Source organism: Ciconia boyciana, chromosome 1 (assembly GCF_034638445.1).
Source record: "Ciconia boyciana chromosome 1, ASM3463844v1, whole genome shotgun sequence".
NCBI classification, from domain to species: domain Eukaryota; kingdom Metazoa; phylum Chordata; class Aves; order Ciconiiformes; family Ciconiidae; genus Ciconia; species Ciconia boyciana.
Genome location: NC_132934.1, coordinates 73,950,993 through 73,973,864, shown reverse-complemented (window position 1 = coordinate 73,973,864; position 22,872 = coordinate 73,950,993). Strand labels below are relative to the sequence as shown.

General features: G+C 38.8%; 2 protein-coding genes across 10 annotated transcripts in view; one reads left to right on the top strand and one right to left on the bottom strand.

The window, feature by feature from the left end:
• RECQL (RecQ like helicase) overlaps positions 1-3,293 on the top strand; it is a 26,883-nt gene extending 23,590 nt beyond the window's left edge. For 4 of the 5 annotated variants that reach the window (XR_012044358.1, XR_012044361.1, XR_012044362.1 and 1 more), the window contains exon 16: positions 10-3,293. The gene's annotated coding sequence lies outside the window, so the exon portion shown is untranslated. The remainder of the gene's footprint in view (positions 1-9) is intronic. The other variant, XR_012044364.1, reaches the window with a different exon arrangement.
• Positions 3,289-22,872, bottom strand: PYROXD1 (pyridine nucleotide-disulphide oxidoreductase domain 1). Of its 5 annotated transcripts, XM_072874629.1 has the most exons (14): positions 22,317-22,582; positions 19,764-19,859; positions 17,570-17,650; positions 15,658-15,754; positions 15,197-15,316; positions 13,616-13,744; positions 11,871-11,944; positions 10,768-10,928; positions 9,673-9,773; positions 8,240-8,369; positions 7,198-7,310; positions 4,854-4,976; positions 4,418-4,555; positions 3,289-3,892 (listed from the first exon to the last, which is right to left on the bottom strand). In XM_072874629.1, exons 6-14 carry the CDS (start codon positions 13,712-13,714, stop codon positions 3,644-3,646), a joined length of 1,188 nt encoding a protein of 395 aa, XP_072730730.1. In that variant the 5' UTR covers positions 13,715-13,744; positions 15,197-15,316; positions 15,658-15,754; positions 17,570-17,650; positions 19,764-19,859; positions 22,317-22,582; the 3' UTR covers positions 3,289-3,643. The 5 variants fall into 5 exon arrangements, with proteins under 5 accessions (XP_072730730.1, XP_072730724.1, XP_072730713.1 ...); XM_072874623.1 differs by lacking the exons at positions 15,658-15,754; positions 22,317-22,582 and adding an exon at positions 22,661-22,872; XM_072874612.1 differs by lacking the exon at positions 15,658-15,754.

Genomic DNA, 22,872 nt, shown 5'->3' with positions numbered 1-22,872 from the left:
ACTGGAAAGGCAGAAAAATTGTATTCGATGTTGAACACTGTCAGGACCTGAGATTGAACATGGGAAGACCTTAGTGTACTAGGTGCAAAGGGATAGATGATAAAGAGAATGCTTGAGCTCTGTTACCTTGATGAGTTGGGAAAAACGAGCTGCTACTGAAATCTTAGTGTTTGGTAACCAGTAAGGCCTTTTGCTGCTGCTGAGAACTTGGTGCTTTCAGTTCTACTTGTGTTTGTCAGGGCTGGGAGCAAGAATAGCTGGGTTGAGGGAAAAGGCCTGAAGAGCAGCTCTGTCCACACTTTCAGTTCCTGAGCAGCAACTGCTGAGCTTTCGGTTTGTTTATGCTTAACCTTTAAGCAGTGCTTCATCTCAGAAATGCAGCTGTTGTGGTTATGCTATGTATTAAAAAGAATCTTTGAACCCCGTGAAAGTTACAAATAAGAGCGAGTGGTCCTTTCCTTGCTGCTCAGGGTTCTGGATTTCCCCTCTAATTTCTTCTGAACTAGAAGATGAGGTATATTGAGCCCCTAATTCCAGGACTGTAAAATGCCATTGGGATAAATGCAGTAACCAGGAAATTAGCCTTTGAGACTGATCTCAGCCTAGATCCATGTGACCTCCCTTCTCTCACATGCACTTCAAGAAGTTGCTATAACACTATTGCCATCTTAATATTTACATTTGACTAATTATATAGAAGGAAAAGCTTCATTAATAATGGCAGGCTCATTTTCATCCAGTAAGTAGACTTGAGGAAAGTGATACTCTTTTCCAAACAAGGAGCAAACCATGTGGCTTAGCACTGTTCCACATTCAGACAACACAGAATCACAGAACAGCCCAGGGGGGAAGGGACCTTGAATGATCTGGCCCAACCTCTTGTGGGAAAGGGAGCTTAGGTGAGATTATCAGCACCCTGTCCACTTGCGTCCTGAAAAGCTCCTGTGCTGAGGACTCTACTGCTGCCCTGCAGAGGTTGTACCAGTGATTGATTGTTTTCACTGTAACAATGTTCTTATGTTGAAATAAACCTGAAGGAGCGCTTGAAGAGGTCAGAACAGCTGATGTTTTTCAGTACAGGCAAGTGCCAGGGTATGTTAAAAGCTTCAGTTCTTTTGCAATGGGGGGCTTAGTAGAAGCTTTTTTCCATTCCTACTTTTCCCAATCAAGAGGTACTTATGGTTATATAAATAAATCAATATTCTCTGAAATTGGTTCTTTGAAGTGCATCAACATTGTTTTATTTCTGCATTGTGTAATTAAGTGCAACGAAGTGCCTAAGCCAGCCTGTAATGTAGGACACCACATCCTGCTAGCTGAAGTGCGGCCATTCTACGCTAAGGGTCACCATCTCATCTATGGACTAAAGAAAATCTTCAGCTACAGACTTTTTCTCCCTCCCATTTTAGCAGGGAGAATATTTAAAACTGTAGGTGAAGTAGAACTATATACCTGTTGACTTCCTTTGATGACCCATCAGTGTTTCCAGAAACAAGTAACTGTGTGCCAGAGGGGTAAAGACCCAGCAGCTACTGCCGACTTCATGCATTGCTTAGGCACACACAAGGTTGAATGCTAGATTAGATTTTTTTTTTTTTTTTTTTAAGATCTTAGCACAAGTGATCAGTAAGGCAAGTTCAAACTTGTTATAAACATAAGTTCCAGTAGGTTTCATTTTGGGTTCTCCCCCCACCCCACATTTAGATGTATACTAACTTAAATATAAAACAAACATGATTAAGAACATGCTCTCCATCTTTATTTTTCTAGTAGAATCTTGTCAGTGACTAAAGCTTCATATTTCACCCATTGTTTTAACTGAAACCTTTGCCAAAAGTAGCATTCATTCATTTAATTAAACAGTCATTCTCTCTCTTTAATTAGAGTGATTTTCTGGGAATTCTCAATATGTACTGCTAACTTTGCATTTAGTGGAGTACAACAACCTGTTCCCAGTTTGACCCTAAATAAACAGCAACTCCCAAGTAGCAGTTGTAGAACAAAACCAAAAGCCAGTATGAAATAACCTACGTCCACGGATGGCACTACGGAATACAGAGAGGACATTAAGGAATAGCTTAAATTGTTGGGCTTTATCATCTAGGCACTAAATTATGCCTAGCAACTAAAAAAGGAGGAACTTGATTGAAGCAAGCCTGTACGTACACATCACTATTGTTAAAATGCATCTTGCATAACTAAGCATACAGCCAGGGAGCTAGTGATGATTGAAAACAAACAGCTTAAACCCCCATTTGCAACTGAATAGTAGGTAGTTACCGCAAGTCAAATTGGAGTTTAGTACCTGCAGAAATTCCTTCCTGGAACCAATGTGCATGACAGTGGGAATGAGGAGAGGGCAGAAAGTGGCCAAGACACATAGTCCCCAAACACATTTTCATTAAGCGACTCATAACAGTTGTCTACTGAGAATCCCATCAGCATATGGGACTTGCATTCAAAACAGCATCCAGCACCATCTACCATGTAGTCTGGACACAGCAGCCTGCTCCACAGGCTCTTGCCGGGATAGACCCCTGCAGGTGACATCCACCAGTGCTGTTGCATTAGCCTTTCCTTGGAGCATGCTGCACATTGTTCCTTCTGAAGACCAGACAGGATGCACCAGTGCAGCTCTACCACAATAGCCGAACAGCTGCAGTGACAAGCAGTAAAAAAGCTGCTCTCAAGTGACATCTCATCCTGGCTTTCACTGTTCAAAGTTTGTGTGTTCTGTACTTAGATGAGTAGAAAATACATTTATTTCAGAAATAAACTTATGGGGAAAAAAATAAAAAAAAAGGGGGGAAGATAAAGCATCCATCTTGCCATGTATCTGCAGACCACGTTCCAGGTAGTGAGAGCTCTGAGCACCCTGTGCCCTAAAGATGTCCTCTGCTAATCTGAGCCAGCTTGACAGAGATGGCATCGTTAGCTGGAATAGGAGTCTGGAAACCTGTGGCATGTACTCACAGGTCTGGGCAGCGGAGGGGCCCTAGTGGGACAGTGACACACTGCCCGACTGCCTTGTGAACATGCATCTGAGCAAGTGGTTTTAGGAAGCAGAGGCTTTCCCACCCTAGCCAATACTCACACCGCCCAAGTCTGGAGGTAGCTTTAGGCAGGTAGGGCAGCACCGTCGCATCAAGACATCCTGGCTCACAAGGGTGGCTTGCTGGTTGGGATGAGGAACGTGCATGGCACTAAGCCATGGGGAAACTGGGCTCTGGTAACCATGGCAGGTGAATTATGCATGGTTTGGGGAAGAAGGGAGCTATGAGGCAGGCACGGGATTTAGCATGTTTTATTTACTTTTAAAAAGTAAAGGCTACCTCGCATTGAAATGAATGCGGTGCTATCTTAACAGCACAGAGAAGCCCACTTTTTAAGACTGTTATAGCCCTGTTCTCATACGCTTATCTAATCTAGACAAAAACTCTTTGCCAAGACTAATCCATTTGCTTTGTTGCTGCATTTCTACACAGATTAATTTAATTTGCCGGTCAGTATTTTGATAAGATCAACACAAAATCTTAATAAGGAATTACATTTATCCCTCATTTCCGCTAATACTGAGGAAACAGTTTTATAAGCTATATTACTCAGTGTCAAAACTTTATACAAAATGGAAATGGGGTTTTGTTCAATCAAAATAATCTTCTATGTCAATATTTGGATTCAGGAGATCTTCACCATAGGCTGAAAGATCCATTTGATTTAAAATTAAGTTTTCAAAGGTTTCTTCCAAGTCCGTTTCACCAATCAGCACAGCTCCCATCATTCGGCCATTCTGCATCACTACTTTAATGTACTCTTGTCCCTTGGTACATCTCAGCATCAGTTCATGGTCTAAACCCAAGCCTTGAGCATTGTATTTTCCCAAAACCACCACCTAAGAGAAGGAAAAAGAAAAAGCACTCGTAAGGTCATTGCAGTGGCTTTTAGTATTTCTGCTGGTAACAGTTCTAAGCTTCAAAAGACTGATGTAAACAGGGAAATATCTGCCCCTAGGGAACCTCTCCCGTTCATTGGCTTTCAAACCCACAACAGAATTAAAAATCTTCACCTTGAAATATCATACACAAAAACCAGTAATGAACCAGCTACCATGCTGAACTGTGTTGAATTTATCCATGAACAGAAACTTAATGAAATGGAATATATACAGAGGTGCAAAGTAGATCAGCTGTCATTCACCCATTAAAATTTGTAATACATCTGTAAAGATCTTTGCCCTCTTCAGTTTCAGCATTCAAAGTTAGTAGGAATGGAGAAAATCTAAACTAAGATTGATTATTATATAGAGAAAACTGTTTTGTCAATATTAAAGCATCTGCTCAGTGTTGGCAAGTGAATATAAGCAAGTAATATGTGTGTTACTCAGTGGTTTAAGACTATTAGACTGTATTTACTTTACCTTGTAATTGAAAAATTTTGTAACATGAGCAAATAGTTCAAAGCTGAAATCCATATCAACAGATTCCCCTAAAGTATCTGCTGCCATGCACTTTGCTGCATACCATCCCATTTGCCTAGCTTGAGTCCACAGTCTCATCTAAAAAAAAAAAAAAAGATTTAAAACCACAGATACACGTCACTGTGCAATGACCGACACTCGCTGTTCTCATCATATACGTACTACATATTTTCATTATACTCAGAAAAGCTGAACAGCTTGGCTTTCAGACACATAGATAAAATTATCTGTCATCAACACACCCAGGATTACCTACTTGTTCCTACTGGTTTCTGCTTCAATTAAACTTTCTTTTTTCCCCCATCTGTGTAATAGTGTGTAATTTACTTCATAGATTAGACTGCTGCTGAGCACACAATCGTATGATTTGATTTACCTGATGCCACACTGGACTAGGTTCCCATGATGCTGTGCAGATATCTCCAGCTGCATATATATCTGGCAGGGATGTGTGCATGTGTTTATCCACTTTAAGACCTCCATCTTCACCTACAGCAAACTGAAGTATTTGCACAGATCAGCAATAAGAAAAATAATCATTTAAACTATGTAATTCAACTTCATCCATGTTAAGCAGTCATCTCATTTGTTACTTTCCAATGGCACACTCCTAAAAAAAAGTCAGTAAAGTCACTATTCTGTTTAATCAAAACATTTGAAGATAGAAAATTATGTGAATAAATACTGCGGGAACCCAGCAAGATGCCCTTCTGGATGCCATGTAGCAACAGCGGAAAAGGTCATTCAGTGTAAACAATTTATGGCTATTCATTCTCCCATCTGATCTGACTCACTAGAAAAAGACTGATAACCACAAGAGAAACACGGCGTTCAAACCTCACAATCTCGAGACTCCTTCATCTTCAAGGGAAGAAAGCAGATCCCCCAAGGAGTGCCATAATGAAGTATTTTTCACAACTGTCCACATACAAGAGTATTACTTCCCTGTATTATAATGCAACCCTGCCCCCCACAGCATTTATCCTGAACCTTTTCAAACCTAGAACCCTTCAAATAAGCAAAGACAAAATTAGTCTACAAAACCAGAACTTCCTAGCAATCTCTGCATTCTTTTCTCACCAGGTTTAAGAACAGATCAGGGTTGCATTTTACAAGTGACCTTCACATATCCTTTAAAATATCTCAAACTATGTATTAAAAAAAGCTTAGAATAGCATTACATACTGAATAAAATTATTTAAGATGAGACTAGAGTGGCAAGACCTCTGTGGTAAGATACAAAGCATTAAGTGTTATTTCTAGAACACAGCACAGGTTTTTAAAATATTATTTACTGCTACCTAGGCAGGGAAGTAACAGCTTAGCAAATTTCAAGTCACACTACGTATGTTACAGGGACACTGAGTCTTAAGAGTTCATTTTGTATTTTTGCCAAGGCCAGAAAACACCACTGCAAATACCTAATTCCTAATCTAACTTTGTAACACAGGCCTTGAAATATTTCATGGCTCTACATCAGATGTCTGTTTTCATAATTTTCTTCTGCTTTATTCAGAGGATAGCATCTTATGTCCTAATCAGAAGGAACTGCAAAACACCAAATACCCTAACGTACTGGTTTTGGCTGGGATAGAGTTAATTTTCTTCATAGCAGCTAGTATGGGGCTGTGTTTTGGATTTGTGCTGAAAACAGTGTTGGTAACACAGGGGTGTTTTAGTTGTTGCTGAGCAGGGCTTACACAGAGTCAAGGCCTTTCTTGTTTCCCATGCTGCCCCGCTAGCGGTAAGGCTGGGGGTGCACAAGACGTTGGGAGGGGACCCAGCTGGGGCAGCTAGCCCCAACTGACCAAAGGGATGCCCCAAGCCATACGATGTTGTGCTCTGCAACAGAAGGAGGAAGGGGGGGGATGTTCAGAGTGGTGGTGTTCGTCTTCCCAAGTAACCGTTACGCATGATGGAGCCCTGCTTTCCTGGAGATGGCTGAACACCTGCCTGCCCATGGGAAGCAGTGAATTAATTCCTTGTTTTGCTTTGCTTTCCTTGCATGTGTGGCTTTTGCTTTACCTATTAAACTGCCTTTATCTCAACCCATGAGTTTTCTCACTTTTACCCTTCCAACTTTTTCCCTCATCCCACTGGGGGAGTGAGCGAGAGGCTGTGTGGGGCTGAGGTGCCGGCCGGGGTTAAACCAGACACCTAACATGGAGACAGAACGATCTCAAGGCCTGAAAATTCACACGGCAGCTATGAACTCCATCATCATCATCCACGTTTGGATGCTGATGCAAAGTGTGACTTCCCTCGATGAATATGAGCACCTTTATAGCTCAGTTTCCTAGATGAAAATTATTGGAAATAACTGCTTCCTTCCCAGGAGAAAATTTTAAGATTTGTAAGATAAGAGTATGGTACAGAATTAACACAAAAATTATTCTAAATTTTTGCCACTTTAACCAATTATAACAAATGTGTTTCTCTCTTTGTATAGGCTTAATCTTAACAGTGTATATTGTATATATACTGTGTATCAGGACATACCATGAGTAGCAATATAATAAGCCAAGAACAGTAATGAAATTAATTTTTATCATGTTGGGTATTTCCAATATCGACATACCTGCCTTATTTTAAAATGCTGTACGACATTCAAAACCTTTATCAACCAGTTTTTCATGTCAGAAGCATAAACCAGCTGAAACAGCTTATTTCACCTTACTTTAAAAAAAAGCTTAAACTTCAAAAGAAATCAGTATACTTACATTATTGCCATCAAGAAATGGTTTAACGTTTGGCACAACTCCAGTTGCACTGACAATGAAATCGCATCCATAAATTTTTCCATTAGTTAATTCCACATATACAGGCCATAGCACTGAAAAAGGGGAAAATTTTGCCCTTAGAATGTAACCAACAGAAGTTTTTTATTAACGATGTCTTATAATAAGACATGAAATAAAAAGAAGAAAAAAATAATCTTTTGAGAGATCTAATTGATTAGGTAAGGAAAAAATAGAAATAAAATTTAAACAAAAAAACTCCCCACAACAAAAACCACGAGATTGCCTATAACACTTCTGACCTTCACTCAGGACTAGAAAAATGAGATTTTGGAGCTTAGCTCCACATCCTACCATTAACTTTCTCTGGAATGTTCCTAAATCAAAGTCCTAATTTGTAGGCGTAAAATACTGTGTCCTGCCACTGCTTCAGACCCATGGGATGTTCTCTGAAGTACACAACTGCCAAATATTCTTTTACATACCAATTTACAGATGCACAGGAAATGCCTCAAAAGCAAAAAGAATGTCAGAGATTTGACTTCCTAGAATGTTAGGCTGAAAGTAACTGGCTATTAAAATACTATTTTAAATATTAATTTTCATTCAGTGGCATTTATAGATAGACTTACTCATGAAATAAGTGATATTTTCTTCTACTTTCTTTGAAGGATGACATCAGTTTTGACACTAAATGTTTTTTTTGGGTTTTTTTTGCTTCTAACTCCACTATTAATGTATTATTTTATTATATATAAAATAATTAGCTCACTAGGAGGGAATATTCTGCATACAGGATTTAGGTGACTGTGGAAAAAGGGTCTGACCCATAACATTTTGTAATTCAATTGTAGCCCATAAATCAAATTCTCAACTACTATAAATTGCTAGAGCTCCATTTAATTTATAGAAAAAGGATTATTTTTTTTCCAAATCTGTATTTGCAAACAGCAAACAAGAGCAAACATGCTCCAGCACTGCTTTATCTTCAACATGTTATTTCTAATCAGCACCTGGCACCTACCCTCATCTGGTTCTACTTTTTTCTCTTCCTTAGGAAAAGTCAAAGAAGTCCGTTGCAGTTGTATAAATTCTTGCTGTAAATGTATTTTCTTTACTTCACATAGTATTTCAATATGTACTTTATGAGAAAACTAAAGAAAGATTGACAAAATTGTAAACATAATGATTAGCGATAACAATATTTTTAATAGCAAGTATACCTTCATCTAAAGTGACATGTTACTAAACTGGGAAAAAAAACCCAACCCAAAACCCCTATAACCCATCCTAAAGCATGACACATTAGCTGAGTTCCCAGACTTTTTTCTTTTTTGGCACAGATCTAACCACAGCAAATGGCAATTTACCTGCTTTTTCAGCAGATATCTGATGTTCCTTGAAATTTCATGACAATTTAGATTTTTCTGGCATGCCAGAAAACATATGCAAGTTCCCCTCAGTTTACAGGAAGAGAATTCAGAACTTATCAGAACAGGAAAAAAAGTAAATTCATCTTTTCTGTCTTTCAGTATTTCAAATCCTTCATTTTTCTATCATAAATTAAATTCTGATAACAATAACAAGTTTATGTTCTAAATGCTGTAAAAAGAAAAAGAAAATATATCCTGTTCCATCAACCCATGTTTGAACCACTTACTCCTATTTTGAGCTCAAGACAGATGTTGGAAAGTTACCTGTTTGCCTAAACTATTTTCTGGATTCAGGCCTTGCACAGATTTATTCTCCACTACACAAACACATTTCCACAGCCTTCAACAGCCAAAATACCACTGCTTGCTGAATACCCTAAACACCTTTTAGTTGGTATTGTAAAGCCATTTCTGTAGAATATATGACTGATCACCTTTGAAAGGCCTTTTTTTTCAAACGAGTGTAACAGATGCAAACACCTAACAGCTAAGAAATTAATAAGTAAAACCTGATAACCTATGAAATGTGAGGATTTTTACTTTATTTCAAACATGAAACTCTTCACAGTGCCCATGTCCACTACTGATTTTGCATTTCACTACCTGCTGTAACAGGAGACTGATGTTCCCTGCACCTCTGTACAAATCCTACTGTCCTATTTTTCACATAGGAAATGTATGTATGACAGCTAAAATCAGGACAATAGAGGAACCACTGCTTCTGGTTAAAGCTAGGATTGACACCAGCCCTACAGAAATCTGCAAACCAACATTTATGTTTCAGTCTGAAGAGCAAATTGCTAAAACTATGCCGGTGGATCTGATCAGCCACTTCCTTCTTCAAGCAGAAAACTACTTTTTTTGTGTTAACGTATTTTCCTGTTTAATTCTGACAGGAAAGTAATTTCAAGCACATTTTGTTCTTATTTTTCTAATAATCCTGAATGTGACAGTTCACATTCTGTCATCCTTACCCACTTACAGCAACACTTATACAGATGTGTAAGCAAGATTACGACCATACCTCTTTAGTCCCTTTAAGACATAAGCCCTCATGCCAATCGGGGCCTAAGGCACTGCCCAGTTTGTCAGATGCTGCTATAGGTCTTTCTTTTTCCTCACTTCCTGAAGGAAAGAGATGGAGAGTATCAGATTTAGTGTGCATACTTCACTGCCTGCAGAATTCAGAACAAGGATTCTCAATTAAGAGAAATATGATCTGGTTGCCAGAAGAGAAGACAAAAATGTGTAATGTCCCAAAACCCATTAATTTGCAGACAAATCAAACTCCAAGCCAATATTTTTAACGCCTTTCAACTTTATGCCTTTCATTACTTCACTCATCTCCGAAACAACCATGCCACTGTTAGGTGCCTGCATGGAGACTGACCCCCAACAGCATCAGGGTTCTGGAGACCCATGGTAGACTTAGTTGCTTAGTATCGATGCTAATATTTAAATTGGTGTCCATCTGCTAGCAAATGTGCACTGTCCCCTCCATTGCACAGAAGTGCAAATTCTAACATACCATGATACATTTGAAGAACCTTGGGTGCCATTTTATGACGTTTAGGCTGACACTTTTACAATTTATTCTTCCAGCCTGAAGTCTAGAACCATGCTCTTCTTTTTGTTATTATTTTGGTCATATATATGTTTCTGTAATGTTTGTTCATGCTGTTCTAGTTAACTGTTGTGATTAAGACTGCAGTTTCACTGCATCTGTAATAACGTTCTGTGAGGTTTCACCTGGTCCTCCAATAGCTTATTATGGGACAGCTCCTTCCTACATAATGCTGACATAATTCAGAAAAACATTAAAATATTCCAGAAAATTGAACAGGTTCTTCAGCAGATGGAATACAGGAAATGAGATATAAACTTGACACAGCTATAAAGATAAGCATATTTTTAGGTAACTGTATTAAATGCTGTCATATGTCTACATCAATTCTGGATAGCTTTTTATATCGCTTTTTTACTTTTATTTTTTTGAAGAAGGAAATGCCATTGATGATAACAGTAAACCATACTGATGGCCTGCTAAATTAACTGATGTTAGGACTATCTTCAATATTAAATGCTGCTGCTGCAGTCTTAGAAGACTGAAACACCATACCTTCTATTGTATACTTGGTTCTTTTACATTCAATTGGAGTCTCTTGTTTTTCAGCAGTTAGCTTTGGAATGAGAAATTCAGCTGCTCCTGCATCAAAAAAAGTGTTCCCAATGGCTTTGTCTTTGATAGCCCAGATTACTTCACAGCCTTGAATTTCATACCTGCAGACATTTAAACAGTGGATAAAGTGACAGACTACCCGAAAGGGATCTGACTCTCAGCAACACAACTAAGAAGCATGCCAGGTTTCATTCCAGAAGCTAGAAATAAGGGATCCAAGACTTTTGAGCCTATCAAATCCACTACTGCTTCTAAATATTTACATAAGGAACACATTAAAAAAAAAATAAAAATCTCTTCAAGTTGACAGGTCATACTTTCTCACCAGCACAACCTCCACTGAACCAGGGCAGGGGGTGAGAGGAGGCAGATCAAGTTTATACTAGTAGTTTTTAGTATTTCCTGTTCCCCACAATGAAAAAAATATGCATTTTTGCCAGACTGCCCACTGCTAAGAACAGACATTTGGATCTTGTTTGTACTACCTGGAACATGCAGAGGACAATCTAGTGAAAGTGAAAAAGTGACTCCCTGCAACATAAAACAAGACTATATAATTGTGTAATACAGATGTTTCTGTAATCTAGCAGACTGCAGGACCACACGGTTCAATATCCTGCCTAAGACAAAGGCCATGTCAGACACTCCAAAAGCTCTATCAACTTAAATTAGGCTGGGTGCAAGATAAGCTGCCTCTCTATTCCTGTTACATCTTCTGTCTCCAGAAGTCAGATACGTTTTATAACTTAAATATTGCCCTTAATAGTCTTAACAGAAATCTCTGTTGGTGCCAAATCACAAAAATGCTGTATATTCTTGATATCTATGTGTCAAAGCTTATTCTGAAGCTTGATGAATTTTATGTGACAGTAAGTGCCACTATACTGTGAAAAAGGTATTTTAATACATTTTGCTACTAAATGCTTTAAGAGCTACAATTTTATAAGTCAACCTTCTCCCAAACCCATGCACACTAGATTTCACATATCATTATTAAAGATTTTATTTGCATACGTATCTTTAAAACTTAGTCGTTTACTTACACTAATTCAAGTGCAATCCCACCATTTCCTACCACTACTATTCTCTCAGATTGAGCCAAATTCTTCTGAAAAGCCTGCATTAAGAAAAACAAAAACTCCATTACAACTTAGATCATATGTTCCCTCACACTGATCAATTACATCCTTTTCAGTATTTTATTGTTCTCTGAGTCTTCTTATTTTGATTTTCTCAGACTACTGATACACATTTTCTTATGCTAAGATCTTGTTACAGAAGTTAATGAAACTTGTAAGATCTATCACATTAAGGGATGAAGTTATTGATACAGCCTTACAAGTCTCAAATTGAGACAGAAGTTAAATAATTACATTTAAGCCAATTTGACAGACCCCTTAATAGAATCCAAGAGACTTTCCTCTGTCCTAGAGACCATTAGCATTGTGATATCTATTAATCCAGTTTTATCACAACTTGCATAATTTTCACAGTAATTTGCATAACATTAAAAAGGCAAAGATACAGAAATTTAGGAATTTAAAAATTTCTGATCAAAAATCAAAATTTAAAAAATAATTTGTAGCAAATCAAAGAACCAATTTTATTTGTGCAAAAAACTTTCATAAAGAAACAAGTCTCCAAATCCATCTTAGTGGTGAGAGAAATTAAAAAAAAATATAGCCCAGACAGTATTTTTTTAGATCATAATATAACCACTTTAAGTATTTTCTTTCAAACAAATCAAGAATCACGACTTTCAAAACAACTATTGCAATTACATTAAAATCTGTTCATCCACGCTTCCAGTTTACCTGACTAATTGTAGCAGAGAACCTAAACTGTAGAAGACGATGAAAACTGCAGTCCTTTAATCCCTTCAGAGAAGGATACTGAAGGTGTATCAGAGGGGACTAGTGAATGCAACCAGTCACCATTAAAAAACCTCCCAAAACCAGAAACAAGTATCTTCAGTCTCATTCAAAGTTCAGCATCAGTTTTGACAAATGATAGCCCAGTCTACTGTTTCCCACAGTGGCCAACAGTGGATGCACAGGGAAGACCTTTTTTTTTTTTAAACTCAGGTAAAGTTTTAATATTCAAAACCAACAACAGAAATTTCATAGTTTCACTTCAGTTTGCTTGAAAAACTAACTCCCTTTTTATTCTCAATATCTAACTTCATTTGATGAATTACAGTTCTTATGTTATGGAGAAGCAGTGTTCACTTTCACTCTGCCTCCTCTAATTCTAAAGTCCTACAGCAGTGAAACCTCACCTTCTACTTCCAAGCTGAAGTTTTAGTCTATTAAGTCATTCCTCACGTGAAAACTTTTCCACACCTTTGACTATAACTCTTTTCTGTACAATGAGGAGAGGCTACAGTAGAACTAGAAAAAAGTGTCCTTCAGTAGCTTTTCACTGTAGGAAGTAGCCCTTCATACCATGCACCAGATACACCTCTCAGGGAAGTTTCTACTGGTGCCTACTTCCTGTTTATATTTTCAGATTGGCTTCTGCCTGGAGGGTAAAAGAATACCATTTATTCTGCATTATCATGTTAGAAATATTTTCTATCAGCTATCTATAAAGTTAATAAATTTAGTGACTAATTAATTTTTTAATGGTATTTTAAGGCTATTTCTCTGCTACTGAAAGTGTTCCCATCTAAGGATATATAATAAACAACATCATCTCACATTTCTCCATTTCACTCCACAATCATTTTTAGTATTTTGCATCAGAAGCAGGAATACATTATACACTTATAAGTCCAAAACACATTTACCTGTGCACTGTCAGTATCCCGGATTCCTAACACATATGGGTTTCCTTCAAAAATTAATTTTGGTTTTGCTCCAGCACACAGGCAAAGTTTTTCATACATATATTCCTTCCCATCCTCAGTGAAAATTTTCTGTTAAAAATTAAGAGAAAAGAAAAAAACAATTGGAGACATCTAAGAGAACATCAACTTTTTTTTCCCCATATAGTATTTTGCAGATATTAAAAGCTGTAACTGGCTTCTTAAAGAGCAAGCCTTCATACTCTCATTGATTGTATGTAATTTATTTGCATTACACTCACCACAGACTTACAAGCCTAAATATGTAACATAGGACAGATAAAATGGAAAGTGCACGCAGTGCACTCAAAGAAAGATGAAATATAAAGATTACCACGTGGTGGCACTCTGTACTCACTATCTGTGCTAAAAGCATTGGTTTTCTATGTGACAATGTCCCCCCACCCCAGTAACAGACGTAGACCTATGCACTACTATATATTACCAATTAAGAATCTCATTCAAAACATTTCAACAACGGTAGACCTGTGTTAACTTAACTAGACACAGGCTAGAATACAGTTTAGAAAGACACAAATTCTGTTCTTTGCTAAAGAAAAAGGGTAGGCACTAAACAAGCTACCTCATTCTGCAACAAGCAATACTTAAATTTTAACATTTTATGACCTTATTTGTTGTTTTCCAAACTATAAGCTAAATAGTTTACAGTGGTTTTGCACAAAGAGAGGTTTTTAAAGGTTTTCAGAAAACAGAGGCAAAAGATCCTCCAAATCCCTATACATGAAATATTAACGTTCACAGAGACATACCTAAACTAAAACAATATAACAACAACGATACAAGAATATAATTCCATTCAGAGTATTAGCAGAATTATAATCTAACTGGAATCATATCTCTGTGACTTAAAATGAGCAAAACCAGTTTTGGATCTGAATGTGAGTTTCTGATAAATGCTGAAGTGAAAAGTAACATGTCAAGTTGACACAGACACCAACAAGGATCAGTATGTGCTGTACACTGCTCATACTTGCACCATATTTCCTGCTAAAAAGAAAGAAGAAAAGGTGGAAATGTTGGTTCTTTCAAGAATTATTATTTTTTTAATCATAAAGTTGTTAATATTTTGGTCTCTGTAGCAACAAGCAGTAATTTGGGAATCAGAGAGATCTCCAATCAAGGGTTACAGAAATTTTGACACCTGTATTGACATACAGTATTAGTTTCACTGACTGGTTTCCCTGCTATTCCAATCAGGTATTCAATGCAATATCTCTAAGGTGTCAAAGATTTAAATCTAAAAGATACAGTTTCTTAATTAACAAGTAATTTTTGATCAACAATTATGTCCCCTCCCTATATTTCTACTTGAACAACAGTGTAAGTGGTAACTGAAATTAAAGTTAGGCAGTATTTTCTTGTAATATTGGTAACTTAACACTTTAATAACCAGAATGTTCTTCAACAAAATTTCATGCCCAAAATACTCACCTGTTTCTTATATTTTTTTTTTAAATAATTTCAAAAACCACATAAAAGTAAGAGAAAAACACATTAGCTTACATGTTCATCACTTTTCAATTGTTTTACTCCAGACTGTATAACTTTAATATTGGGATATCGTTTTTCTAATAGAGAACTTGGTTGCTCTTCTACATCAAATTCCTCAAGTGTTTTGGAGACCTGTCGGAAGAGAGACGTATTTAAAAATATGAATCATTTATTCATCTCTTTTTCTAAAGCTTGTAACAAAATGCATTATGTTAATTTCCAGTAAAGAAGTCACAACATAAAGCCCATACTGTCTCAAAACATGTTAAGTTACTGCTAAAAGTTCCTTTTTATATACAGAATCTTTTCATGCCTATTCCTGCTAAAGAGTCATAGTACCATAGAGAATTTTAGTTCTAAAGGTAGAGATTGAGCAAAAATGGAGAACCCTGATGGCTGCTCTAACTGCTATAATGTTTTATTCCATATATAGACTATATTATTAGAGTTGACAACACTGCTTTTTAACTTACCTGATGCAGTGTTAAGACCCTGGTTTTCTGTTTGTTTTAACTTTGATAAAATAACTCAATGATATTCCCCCATGCAAGAATCTTCCTCTCCTCAGTACTTTGGGAAAAAAAAAAATTTGGTCAAAATAGCTTACAGAATTATGGAAACACAGTTTTCTCTGGAATAAACATTTTTATTTTATTTAAAAAAAAAAAATCTGGTGACATTTTCTTCAAAAACCTAATGATTCAAAAATCTCTTGCTGCAGGTAGTTGGCCCTCATGTCAGGAAAAGTGCTTACTGTTTTTCAGCTCGTAAGCAGGACGTATAAAACAGCTGTTTAGGCAAAACAGATTCAAGACCACCTCAAAGCATTTTATTCAGCATCTCATCCGTAGTCACTATCTGATATTTCAGAGAAGGGTGGGGGGGATGGGACGGGACAGGACAGGACACCGAACCAAAAAAACCCAGGCGAACCAGAACTTGGAAAACATTCTAGTAAGTTATGTTGATTTGGGGTTTCTTCCAGAAGGGAGCAGCTACACGGCAGCCTCCAGGCCTTCTACTGTACAGAACATTCAAAGAGTCTGGAACACAGCTAGGAACCAGAAGCCACACCATGCTTACAATTCAGAGAGAAATTAAGATGCTCATGTCCAAAACTTAGAGATGCTGCCTTCAAATACTCTTTAGCTATTCCCTTATTCTTCAGATACTGAAACTTCTGCCGATGTGAATTACAGACTTCACATCTCTACAACGTGTAAGCGTCTTTCCTGGATACTCACGACCCTACTGTCAGCACTCTCAAACTCAGAAGCTATTCTTTAATTGCGTGTTACTCTATCAGTCTCACATAGAGCTCTCAGTCTCTCAGCTAAGTTCTGAGTATCCCATTAGCCTTGGACAAAAACCACAGTGCAAAAAGGAAGAGATGCTGATAGCCAGTTACAGCCACTAAATGCAAATAACTGCTGTTCAAATCTCTCTATGCTTTATTTTCCCCCTGTAGTGATTTGAATCAGGCATTCATACACCGAGAAGAATTATGTTAAAACCAGGCTGTCAGATAAACTGCAGAGTGGTCTTTCTTTACTTGTCGTGAGACATGCCTCACCTGTTAGATACCATATTTCACAAAGAGAGTCATGAATGTAAACACCAGGTGGAAGCCCAGCTCTAGGTGTCTTAACTTCCCCTGAGAGGTAAAACCTAACTTCTTACTGGCTGGCAGCTTTGCATCCTGAGTTCTGTGCAATCCAGTCTCCAACTCTTTCTATGCCCTATGGTAGAGTTTGAAGTTCCCTCAGAGTGGGAAAGAGAGCAGTGCTTTCCAAGATCTCAGTACCTCTGCGAAACTAGCTTAATGAACCTACTTGCCAGAAATCTCAACTCATGCATGGATTTTATTTTCTTTTTCAAATGAGAAGGAAAAAGGTCATTGAATCACCAGCTGCTGGAGATGTAGATAAATCTGCAGCCAATTTCACAGAAGGCTATCCCTTTTTTTGTTACTTGTCAGAAGTTGTTTCTGCCCGAAATTCAAACACACTACTGTATATATGAACCATTAGCAAGACTAAGTTTCTTAAGCAATTTATTCAACAGCTACCATTTTCAGTGCTTAAAATGGAGCATACCCATTAACAAAGCAGTGAAATAAAGCTTCAATAACTTAGAAAATACTTCAGCCATGGAAGTACCCAGTTTAACCTTTGCTTGAATGTTGTGAATATATTCACCAATTACTAATGATTATGAATCATTATAAAATACCTCATCAGTCCTACTAATACTTACCACTGCAGTCACACTAATGTGAAAACAAGTTCAAAATCATAATCATTTTCAGCATTAGGTTCTAAATTATCTGTACATATACAAACTTCTGAAGAGGTCTGACCATAAGAAAAATTAAGTCTCTCTTACCTGTTTGAAATTTGTTACAGCTTTTATAACTGGAGAAGCTGTCATTAAAAAAATGTCTTCTGATGGGAATTCCGTGGCCAGCTTGTAAAGAAACAGAAATCATGAGTGAATACAGTCATCAATAGATTTTGACTTTAAGACAATAAAATTATTGGTGAAAAGTAATGTATGTTACTACATTACTTTAGTCTTGTAGAATCCTATTGGATAAACACTACTTCAAGATTATGGAAGGATAACAACTGAAATGAACAGAATTTGGAGACCCAAGATTTTAATTCATTCACACACAAATATATCTTCAAGAACTGCAGCCATGGTATAAACGACTACCAAAAAGACTATTCTTACAGTATTCTAAAGGCCAACTCTAGGAATACACTATGATCATGTGATTTCTGGAGACACCCAGTTGCTGGGCGTACTTTTTTTGTTGCATAGTAGTGACTAACTGTTCACAGATGTTGTTTTGACAGAGGAAATGCCAATTCCTATTGGCTATTTTAAATGTTATTTAGGGAACTGATAAACGGATTATCACCTTCAGAGTGCTACTAAGCAATACAAGATTTTTACAGGCCCCAAGCCGAAGTGAAGAATTCCCATTTTAAACGTGCATTGCTCTGCCACAGAAAATAAATCAGCTCTGTCAAGTACAAACTACTCATCTCTGAGGTACAGACAAAAGCCAGGGTTCCTTGTCACCAGCATTCTACAGATGAACAGAAGAGTTGTATAAGCCACCAAGAAGCACATTTCATGTTGTATATGAGCAACTGAGTTATAAAGGGACTAGCAGGTATTCCTGCATCTCAGACAGGAGCAACATAGTATTCTGAAGGTGAAAGTGGTGAAACCTTGTTGCTGGTTCAAGGGAGATTCACCTGCTCATACCCTCAGCAAATACAAATGAATTTAACGAGGCTATGTAAAACTTCATGTAATCCACACTTTATAGCAAGAATCCCCAACATGTGTTTCACACATGTTGTACCCATAGGCTTTGTATTGACAGACAATGGGAAGAAAGGTTGACATGTAACATACTGCGCTGCAGCAGTTGCTCCCAGCTGTATCTAATAAGCCTCAGAAAAACTACAGAATGCTATGGAAAGCACATGATCATGTTCAGTATCTTTATCAATGACAGATAGTGGGACTGAGTACACCCTCAGCAAGTTTACAGATAACACCAAGCTGAGTGGTGCAGCTGATTAGTTAGAGGGAAGGGATGCCATCCAGAAGGACCCTGACAGGCTTGATGAGTGGGCCCATGTGAACCTCATGAAGTTCAACAAGGCCAAAGCCCTGCACCTGGATCAGGGCAATCAACAGTTGTCAGTACAGACTGGGGGATGAATGGGTTGAGAGCAGCCCTGCAGAGAAGGACTTGGGGATCCTGGTTTATGAAATATCAGATAAGGGCTGTCAACATGCACTTGCAGCCTAGAAAGCCAATCGTACCCTGGGCTGCGTAAAAAGAAGTGTGGCCAGCAGGTCAAGGGACCCCACCTGGAGTACTGCATCCAGCTCTGGGGCCCCCAGGACAAGACAGACGTAGACCTGTTAGAGCAGGTCCAGAGTAGGGCCATGGTAAATGGTCAGAGGGCTGGAAGACCTCTCCGATGAGGACAGGCTGAGAGAGTTGGGGTTGTTCAGCCTGGAGAAGAGAAGGCTCCAGGGAGACCTTATTGTGGCCTTTCAATATGTAAAGGGGGCTTACAAGAAAGACAGAGAGGGACTTTTTACCAGGGCCTGCAGTGACAGGACAAGGGGTTAACAGTTTTAAACTGAAAGAGGGTAGATTTAGATTATGTATAAGTAAGAAATTCTTTACTCCTACAGTAAAGAATAGTAGTGAGACCCTGGAACAGGTTGCTCAGAGAAGCTGTGGATGCCCCATCACTGGAGTTGTTCCAGGTCAGGTTGGATGGGGCTATGAGCAACTTGATCTACAGGAAGATGTCCCTACCCACGGCAGGGGGGTTGGAACTAAATGATCTTTAAAGGTCCCTTCCAACCCAAACTATTCTGTGATTCTATGTAATAGTCATCAGAGGTACCCGAAATTTTAAGACTGACATCATGTACTTTGCATCACTTACGCTCAATGCTTACCCCTGCCCTCTCATTAAGATTTAATGGTTGTTTGAAACTTTCATTCAGTATTATTAAGGCCATTGCATTTCTTTACCTTTTAAAATACTAAAATTAGAAATCTGCCAGACAGAATATTAGGTTTATCCATGCCTATGGAAATGTGCAAGTCATCACAATCCAGAAGGAGATGCTGCAATGTAAGCATGAAAGGCAGAAATTATGTAAGACATGAAACATTTTGTGACAGAGAAAGTAAATCTAACTCAAGCTTTTAAGGAAAATTCAGCTTTTAAAAAATTTTGTCAGAATATTTCAAAATGTACTCAAAAAGTAGCTATATGTGAATTTTTTTGAGACAGACCTGATGCAATGTTTGTTCTTAGATAGCTGCCTGAGAAGTCGAAACTACAAGACATCATATAACGCATACCCAAAATGCAATATGGATGGACAAGTTGTTTATTGCCACTACGTTTCACAGAATTGTACTTGCTCAAAACCAGGACTGAGAAAAATTGTGTTCAATCTTCCTCTTTTATTTAAAGCATGCCCCCAGCTATGGGTGCATGACACACAAATCCTTCCAGAACACACAGTGCCACTTTTAATGGCCTTGGTGAATTAAAGGGTATGCTAGAAGACCACTAATAGTCACTGCTAACTGTGTTTCCTGCAGTACTGAGACATGAGAAAAAGAGGCAAGTCTCTGTCATCACATAACAATCTGATTTAGTGTCCTGGTTTCAGCTGGGATAGAGTTAATTTTCTTCCTGGTAGCTGGTATAGTGCTGTGTTTGGGATTTTAGTATGAGAATAATATTGATAACACACTGACCTTTTAGTTGTTGCTAAGTGGTGTTTACACTGGCCAAGGAGTTTTCAGATTCCCATGCTCTGCCAGGTGCACAAGAAACTGGGAGGGGGCACAGCCAGGATAGTTGATCCAAACTGGCCAAGGGGCTATTCCATACCATATGGAGTCATGCTCAGTATGTAAACTGGGGGGAGTTGGCCGGGGGGCAGCGATCGCTGCTCAGGGACTGGCTGGGCATCGGTTGGCGGGTGGTGAGCGGTTGTATCACCTGTTTTTTCCCCCTGGGTTTTGTTCTTCTCTCGCTCTCTCATTGTTTTCCTTCTCATTACAATTTTGTTGTTGTTGTTCCAATTATTAAACTGTTCTTATCTCAACCCACAGGTTTTCTTACTTTTGCTCTTCCAATTCTCTCCCCCATCCCACCGGGGGGTGGGAAGGGTGAGCAAGCATCTGTGTGGTACTTAATTGCTGACTGGGGCTAAACCACAACATTTAAGTTTTCCAGGAAAACAATAATGGTGAGGGAAAGGAGAAAGCATAAAAAATAAGGCATAAATTACAGCAGTAAGCGGCACTCTCTGTAAGCTTTGGAAGAAAACAAAGCATGAACTCTGTGGCACTAACACAGCAGAAAGCATTTTCAAGAAAACAATACATTTTAGTCTCTTTTATAGCAATCTTAAAAGATTACAGACATCCAATATATATTGGAAATAACTGTACTGTGAATCAGGATCATAGCAATTAGAGATAATTCTAAATTACTTCCAGGAAAACATATGAAGTCTCTGCGCATATTAAATATTGACCCAAATCTTACTCTTGCAAGCCCATAAGGATACACAAGAGCCTTAATTATGTGAATAGTTTAACTAGTTATCAACTTTTAAGGGATTACTTGTTCTAATATAGCATTTAAGTATCTGTAGTACCAGAGCCCACATTTTACTTTAACAATGAATAAAAGGAAAAAAACCTAAAATGGTAAATGTTAGAAACAAACCAATTCCATAAAGATGGAGAACAGTATCAACATTTTTTTGTAATGTAGTCTGCATGTGGTTTATACAATATGTCAGAAATGAAATAATATCACTTCATCACCAGAGAGCAGATGCATCTGAAACACAGTCTTTATATTGCTTTGTAGTTTTAACAGACAAAATATTCTTCACTGAACTAATATCCACATCATTTCATCCCACATTATAGGTACAAAATTACCTCCAGTTACTGTTACTTTAAAAACACCAAAAACCTTGAAACCAAGAAACACACAAATTTATTTTAAGAGCTTGAGCTCATGGAAAGCTGAAGAGATTGGACAATCTCCACAGGTGTACAGCCCTAAACATGGATCCAATAAAAACAGAGCAATATTTTTATAAAAAGAAGCACATCATAGCAACCTTCACCTTAGCTGTAGTACAATCCTTTATGGCTACGAGGAATAATGCATGCAGTGCTCCTTCAAGTTTCTGACCTCTTGACTAGCATACAGAATGCCAAGTTACAAAGTTTTAATCCTCTGTTTATGAAGCGGTTGTAAGCCCTTATCAGGTTATCTGCAGGACAGTTTTAACCTCTTGAGAAATATTTCTAGACAGATAACTGTTGTTATATAACAACACTGCTTCCCTGGGGCTGCTTTTTTTCTTTTTCTTAAGAGGGACAATATATTTGTAAAAAATTGGGGGGGGGTAGGACAGAATATGTAATGACTATATACATGAGAATATCTATGCAATTACTATATAAATCTAATGAAGTGTTTCTACATAAGTTCATAAGTCGACCCTGAAAGCACTTCTGCCTCTAAGTAAGCACCAATACCTGAGCGGTCCCCACAGTCGCGCAGGCCGGTTTCACGCAGCGTACGGCTGGCCGAGTTCGGCGCGCACACGCAGTTACGCAGGCCCGCACGCCGTACCACCTGCCTACAGGCCCTGCCACGCCGAAGCTCCCATAACGCTATGGGGCCAGCGAGCCTCCCCCGGGAGCCCAAGGGTCAAGCCCCGGCCTCACCGGCTGACATGACCCGCCGCCCCTGCCGGAGCCGAGCGGGGAGGGCCGAGGCCGGCGTTGGGGGCCAACATGGCGCGGAAGGGGGGGGGGGTGTCTCCGGCGGCTGGGGGCGCGCGCATGCGCGAGGCGGGCAGACGGGCCCCGGCCCTTACCTTCTCCGCGCAGGTAACCCCTGCGATTCCTCCGCCCACCACCACGAACCGACTCCGCGCAACGCCGAGGGCAGCCGCCATTATCCCTGCCTGCTCCCGAGCACGCCGGCGACGAAGGAAAAACAAATCGCCGCTCACCCACGGGGGCGATCTCTCACCGCCGCGGCCTCGCTAGGGCGCGCAAGGCGGCGGCGGCGGCGGCGGCGGCGGCG